Raw genomic sequence first — 7,650 nt, 5'->3', positions numbered from 1 at the left:
GAGACGTTCCACAGTCACAGTGTGATGAACATGCATCAGCAAGTAGTGTATAATTTCCTGCTGCTATAAAATGGTTAAGTATGTTGATTATTTTGTATACAAGCTGTAAAACACTGAGTAGGCCTACACTAAAACAATTAATATATAGTATGCTTTACACAGTTAGTATGGAATTGGGGCACAGGGAGAAGTTCCAATCAAAGACACCACATTAAATAAGAAATGGCTTCATGCACCGTGGTAATTTTGGTGAACTGGCTCTTTCAGCTTTAATGTTCAGATACAAGTACACTCTTCAGGTATAATGTTAGGCAGGGTCTCATACTTGAATGAGTACCCGCCATCAGATGTGGTGGTGATCCTCAGGGACTTCATGGTCCCCGGGACCGGAGCACAGCACTGCTTGAACCCAAGCATGGCAGTGGCACGATCCCGGGCCGAGCAGTTCCCATGACAGTAGTAGAAAGTCAGCACCTTTGGATGGACGATCCATTTGTCCCAGCCCAGCTCCTCAAAGCTGATTTCGATCTGTGCTCGCTGACAGTCACTGTGCTGGGTCCTGTCCAGAGAAGGCCGCTGGAGCAGGTCTATAGCAGACGGAGACCAGGGAATGATTCCTGGGGCATGGCGAGGTGAACGGACAGGACCTCGAGGCTGAGCGTGGAGGTGAATAAAGGGCATCTTGTCTGGTTCGTTGGCGTGGCACTGGCAGGCTGAACAGTGGACCTGGAGTAGGAAAGGGCCCTCAGCTACAGAGGCCAGTAGATTTTGAACCAGGTGGTAGGTGGTCCATCCGTCTGAGCTCTTTTTTGATGGATCCTCTGCCGCCTGAAGTAGCTTCTGCTCTGAAGTGAGAATGAACAGCTGGGCAGAGGAGTTGGATGTGGCTCCTTTGCCTGCATAGAACCAGAAGTGGGCAGATGTGACCAGAGTCTCGTCGTGGTTCATGGAGGGCTGGAAGTAATATGTGAAGTGGTTGTCGGTGGCTCCTCCTGGAGCTGAGTCAGATCTAGCACAGGATGAGTCTGCCAAATTGGGATTAGAGAGCAGTCAGTGTTGTTTATTGCTTTTTTGTGAGACCATTTTGATTCCTATGAGTGCTGCTGTTATCTAGTGGAGCTTTAGTGTATAGGGACAGATCAACACATAGACTACATCCCTTTTTACTGAGATTTAGCCCACAATAAACAAGTTATATCATCAGAATAATGAGTAGCCTAACTTAACAGCCCCATAAACTGACCCCGAGTGGTAATGTCTCACCCTGCTGAGGTGATAGTGTGACATCGCTGTTGGGTGTGGTTATACAAAGCACACTTCTGACCACACACAATCAGGTGAAAACAGATTTGAACACTGCTTTTGCTCCTGGTGTTGTTGCTCTTTAGTTTCTTTAGCCACCTGACCTCATAAACAATGGACACACAGGGTCTTTACATAAAGGGTGTTACCATGTATTGCCCATATTTACATACTGCACACACGTATCTATATGCAAAAGTTTGTTTTCCAACTTAGTTATTTTCATCATAAACTAATAGGGGAGACTGGGTATGGTTGTAACATGGGGAGAGTTGTAACAACACCAATTCCACCAAATAGAGATAAGATAGGAGTTAGGTGATCATTTCAGTATTCACCTACTTCCTCCCAGATCAAGCTTGGTGGTTATCAAGTCTGGAAAGAGGTGCATTCAGAATATATAGAAAAAAAAATGATTTTGAAGATTTTTTGACCAAGACTATTTTTTGTTTAGTCTCTATACTACTGCAGATAGAATTGTTTGACTTATTTAAGATTGAAATATAGTTTCTCAGACAACATGTGATGCATTTTTTCCTTTCTAATTTCAAAACACTATGGTAATACCGCTAGCTCAACATTGGCTGACAGTGGTGGGGTGGGTTGTAACACTACTTAAAAAAGTGTTACATCACTACATCACTTGATATCACTACCTGTTTTGGAAGCTTATCTTATAGTGTGGCATCTATTTTTGATTCTTTTGTGTGATTGTTACAACTTACCCCAGCATGTGTTACAACCTACCCTGCCATTGGGGTAGGTTGTAACAAGGGAACACAATGCATTTGACATCAACTCACGAGGTCTGTGATATTCTTGTACAGGATTGAATTGGTTCCATTTGTAGTGAACATATGTGGGTACTTTGTATAAAAATTTGAGAAGTCTAGCTAAAAAATTCAGTGAGTTATAGTTACTGAAGCAAAAAGTGTTACAACCATACCCGGGTCTCCCCTACATTAGCTAACCAATGTTATGGCCACCGCTTGCTGCTGGTCAGAGTGTGTTTATTGTCCTGTTCCCATTAGAGATTCTGCTGTTTATGTAAATCCCGCTGTATGAATCCCCGTTGAAGATTAGTCCCTCAGGAGATTAAACTGCCTACTTCCTGGTTGCTGCTCGCTGGGGTCAGTGATTGGTGTGGCCATAATCTGACTGAACCTACCAATCAGAAGTCTCCAATCAACTCCAGCTGCACCTTCAATGGTTTGTGTGTCCACGGTTTCTTTATTGGTTTTTGGAAGCTTATTTATTTTGCGTAACAAGACCATTTTGAGCTAAGTAACTGTCTTTGGATAAGACCCTCTTTTATTTTATTAACGGCTGTTTGTCAGCACCTGTACTCTTCTTTTGTTGGATTCCTTGTGCGAGCGCTCCCTTGGTTAATTAAACACGTAACATTAATCAGAACCATTCCAGTTGTTGTGTTCTACCTCATTTTCAATCCCAATTATATGTCACTGCTCTCCACGACAAGCCGGGTTGTAACACTAATAATAATCTGCAGCGTTCATATAGTGAGCATAACTGCAATATGAAATAGTGTGATTTCAATATTAATATAAACACGGCATGTGCAATAAACACCTGATGGAGATGTAAAGGTATGAATGAAAATGTGGAATATATAGCATTGTATTCAAGGCTGTGTAGTTTCAAAAAAGAAACAGAAATATTAAATTACTGCTATGGAAGCACTTTGCTGCACTTTTAGTCTAGTCTTGTGCTCAAGCACCAATATGACAAACTAAATATAAAAAAAACAAACAATTTTAATCCACAACATGGAAATACTGTGTGGATCCAGATCAAACATGACACATCTGCGGTATTTTGGAATGTAAATATATGTATATATGTGTATATATTTTTGTATAATTTCAGTGAATGAATGGATTGATGATGAGCTCAGATCATTTATATCATGGGACAAGAACACACTTTGCCAGGATCCAAAATGAAGGTATAGCGTTTTGGAGAGAAACTGTACAAATAGGTGAGGAGGAGGGAGTTTAAGGTGTTTATCAGGTAAAAAAAAAAACAAAAACAACAAAGCTTCTCACCAGAACTGGGGAAGAGAATAATTTGAGACATTTCCTGGTTCAGACTGGTTCCATGGTTGACCCACGCTGTCTTGCTTGTTCGGGAGGCCCTCCGGGGAGCGTGCCTTGCATGCGGCTGTGCCGTGTCGCTATCAGGACCTTGCAGTGTGGTCATAGGAGGCTCCTCCAGCTCCAGTTCCTCCAGAACCCGCTCTCTGAACCAGGACAACACCACTTCCCGGGACAGCTCCTCTCCCCTGCAGGCTTGCGTCAGAATGTGGATCGACAAAGGGCCCAGGATGAAGAGAGCCCAGGACACCATGACTGTACTGTCTAAGAGCACTGTTGGGTACAAAATATCTTCCAAGTGTAACAAAAAACTAAAAAAGTCCAAAACAATAGTCTGAATACTTTTACTGCTCCAGAATAGCACAGAGCTTCTATGAAGATGAAGATCCAGTTAGTTCCACGAAAGTGAATCTCCTCTGTGACTTTCTTTATTCTCACTTGTTTGTTTGGCTCTGCAGCTATCTTAAGCCGTAGTCGGAGTATGAGCGAGCAAAAGCATTTTGCTGCCAACACACAAAAGGAAGATAGCAAAGAATGACCTTGAAAGTTAAGATGTTGCATTATCTGTTTTGGTGGCTGTCTCATACAAAATCGAGGGAATGTGTCTACATGGTTTATTTTCTTGCTTTGAGTCATGCAGAGTTGCTTTTGGTTGGTTTATAGCCTAACCAGGGGTCTCCAGCACAAACAGTACATGTGCATTATTTATATAAAGCACAGACAGATGGAAACGTTTCATTTAGTATGGGATTTTTGCTTATAAGTGGAAATTTTAACATACATTACTAGATGTCTCTATACATAATCCTGATCAAATGAGTCCAATGAAATAACACGTCTCCTGTTTTTATCATCTCCTACAGTATGTGGATAACAATTGCTTTCTACAGCTATGCAAAAATGTTTCACACGTTACTGTAGAGCAACCTTCTGAAAACGTTCGTCTGTGACCTCTATTGCAAAAGTGTTTATTAATATCCTGCACGCTTTGACAGCGGCCATATCTAACACACAACACACACCTGTTTTCCCACTAAACAAAAAAGCTTTTGTCTACTGTAAGGGAAACCTGCGTGTGCCTGTTCTTTATCTGACTGGCCTCGAATTCCTGAATCTGTCTGAGAAATATATTTTCTGTTACTTGTTTCTGTGCAAGGACATTTTATCAGCTCTTTAACGGGCAACAGACCAGATGTTCACAAGCTTTGTTTTGGACCAACCAATCATCTTTAGAGCCGTGTTTTCAAATAAGATATTCCACTTTGACAAAACAGTTCTAAATCACGGTCCACTTACTGGCCATGTCCACATTTCATGGTATTCGTCAGCAGTGCTGGAATGTCAACAAGTACATTTACTGAAGCACTGTAAAGTACAAATTCAAGGTACTTGTACTCTACTTGAGTATTTCTATTTTATGCTACTTTATACTTCTACTTCTCAGATGCAAATGCTGTACTTTTTACTCGTACTGCATTTGCCTGATGTGCTTTAATTACTGGTTACTTTTTAGATTAAAATTTTTCATACCTTTACTTTCCAGTGAAACCCATGTATCTCCAAATGTGGTGATTTTGAATTTGAATTTTTCTGATGAATTGAAAGATGAAGTGTTCCATAAAGGGTTGAGAAAATCATATACAATACATTTTGCAGATAATGCTTACATACTTTAAGTAAGGCTGTATACAGGACTTTTACTTGTAGTGGAATATTTTCTCAGTGTGAAATTACTACTTTTACTTAAGTAAAGGATCAGGGCCGGTATTTATTAGACTTATCAAAGTGCCATTTTTAGTCTTAAGTGCAGAGAATTCATGACATTAACTCGTACTTTCAAACTTAAATATAAAGCAAGTTATCACATTTCTTAAAGCTAAGAATCACTCTCACTCTCCCAGTTATTTAACACAGCTTCAGAGGTCTCTCAAATGGTTAGGAGCTGCCTGCAGGGGCTTGTGATGGTGCTGTGGAGACAGAGACATGTGCAAATATTTCAGGAGAGGAAGAATGTTTCCGAACTTTGTCAGCAAGATGGTGAGAGACGTTATCTCACCACTGACTTTATACAGCAATACATTTTCCGCTAAACTGAAGGTGGTGATGACACTTTGTTTATTTGCCACAGGAAAAATGCAGCATGCTGATGATTTTGACCATCAATAAGCCAAACTGTCATGGAAACACCCCACACACTCCACACACTGTCACACGTTTCATTGACTTCCCAACAACATCCCAGGAGTAATCGGTGCAGTTGATGGCACTCATGTAAAGATCAACTTCATCTTTCATTTCCAATGTCATAATGTATTCTCTTAAAAATTCTTAATTGTCAAATATCTGTTGAATGTGAACTCCTCTTAGGAATTTCACCATTCAATGTGAATTTATCTGAGAAAATTCTTATAGAAGGAAATCCATTCAGTGATTGGTCCTTGCCGACATCGTCATCCAAAATCCTGTTTGCTGCACAGCAAAGTGTCGTGAATCATCGGACTGTCATTTAAGATTTAGTCCTACACTTCACTCAAATTAGGACTATGATGCTTGATAACTACCTTTTAAGCGCAGCTTTGAGCCAAGACTTTTTTTAATCTTAAATCAGTTCTTAGCAGTGTTCTTATGAGTAAATCTGAGAAGCTTGATAAATACAAACCTGATCTTCTACCACTGTGAATTAGAAGATGGAGTTTGCTAAGTTTTCATGGAGAAGAAAATGACATATGAAATGAGCATCCTCTGATATTATATTGCATTTGTTTTTGTCTTTTTATCATCTTAATTGTTATGTTTAGTTCCTGTGATGTATGTGTTTTAACACCCTGCGTGCGAACCATTTTCCTTTGAGATAATAATGAAGTTGATATTTGACCCTGTGAGATCTGGTTTAAAGCTCTATAGAAAGTATGGCTCAATATCAACATTACTCTGAGTTGATTTGAGGATCATTCAAAGCACCTGTTGCACAGGGTGTGGGGACTGACTCCTCAACAGTGATGGAGAACAGCTCAGGGATTCCTTCACATCCTGCTTCACCACGCCCTTTAAATACCACATCATCACATGGGGTCTAATCGCCAGATTTTTTACATCTGTCATGTTCATTGGACACATGTCAACAAGTTATTATTGTTCACTCAGATGAAGTCTCTCCTGATTGAACTGTATTCACCAGAAGAGGGCGGCAACACACTACACCGCCAGATGTGTGTGCAGTTACAAGTTTTGTCCCATCACTTGTAATCAAAAACCTACACATTGTGCTGAACTCAGCTACTAGGCTTTTAACCAGAACCAAGAGGTGTGATCACATCACACCAGTTTTAGCCTCTTTACATTAGCTCTCTGTTTGTTTTAGGATTAAGATTTAGATCTTATTGATTACTTTTAAGGCTCTCCATGACCTGGCTTCAGATTATATTTTTGATATTTTAAATTCTTTCTTCTTTGGGCATGGGTCTCCTGTCTCTTTCTGAAAACTGAAGGTGACTGAGCTTTTGTTGTCAGGGCCACAAGGCTCTGGCACAACCTGTCTGAGGAAATTAGGCTGTCTGAGTCAGTGTCCTTTTTTAAATCCCCTCTAAAAACACACTTTTATCAGAAAGCATATCCTGATTTTATCTGAGCCACCAGCTTATTTTAATGTTTCTCTTCATCTTTTATTTCGTCTTTTAGGCTGCATGTGTTGTTCATAATTCCTCCAACATTGAAACATTTATTGTAGCTTTGAATTTTGTTTGTGTCTGTGGTTTTAGGCATATCCTGATTGGTTGAGTAAAGGATAATTCCTACACTTCAATTGGTACTCAGCTTGAAGTCGTGCTTTAAGAAACAATTTTAAAATAAGTTAACAGCAGAACTGTGACTTTCTCAAGAAAGACAAACACAATCATTTGTTTCACTCTTTTAATAATTCAACCAAACACATTCTCGTTGAAATGTGATTGCTGTAAAGAGACCCACACAGAGTCACTGCTCCTCTCTCTGATGCTGATGTCAGAAGCGAATCCCCTAAAAGTTAAAAAGAAAACATTGCATGATGTGTTAAATATTTTGACTGTTTGCCAAACCATGCACAGTAGATGCCTTTTATTAAACTTACCACTAACTGACAAACATAATCCACAGTGAGGTACATGGGAAGATTATCACAATAAGTAGGTTTTCCCAGATAATCCGGACTTGCTATAATGTTGCACTTGTTTTTGTTGTTACACCTGAAGGTAAATTT

General features: G+C 39.9%; 1 protein-coding gene across 1 annotated transcript; it reads right to left on the bottom strand.

Annotated features, from left to right (window-relative positions):
* Positions 1–241: 241 nt before the first annotated feature.
* inha (inhibin subunit alpha) lies at positions 242–3,892 on the bottom strand. The gene is made up of 2 exons (XM_046059233.1): positions 3,369–3,892; positions 242–1,025 (listed from the first exon to the last, which is right to left on the bottom strand). Exons 1-2 carry the CDS (start codon positions 3,667–3,669, stop codon positions 277–279), a joined length of 1,050 nt encoding a protein of 349 aa, XP_045915189.1. The 5' UTR covers positions 3,670–3,892; the 3' UTR covers positions 242–276.
* Between the last annotated feature and the right edge of the window lie 3,758 nt (positions 3,893–7,650).

The sequence above is a fragment of the Micropterus dolomieu genome, linkage group LG01, assembly GCF_021292245.1.
Source record: "Micropterus dolomieu isolate WLL.071019.BEF.003 ecotype Adirondacks linkage group LG01, ASM2129224v1, whole genome shotgun sequence".
Taxonomy (NCBI): Eukaryota; Metazoa; Chordata; class Actinopteri; order Centrarchiformes; family Centrarchidae; genus Micropterus; species Micropterus dolomieu.
This window is presented reverse-complemented; position numbering and strand designations above follow the sequence as displayed.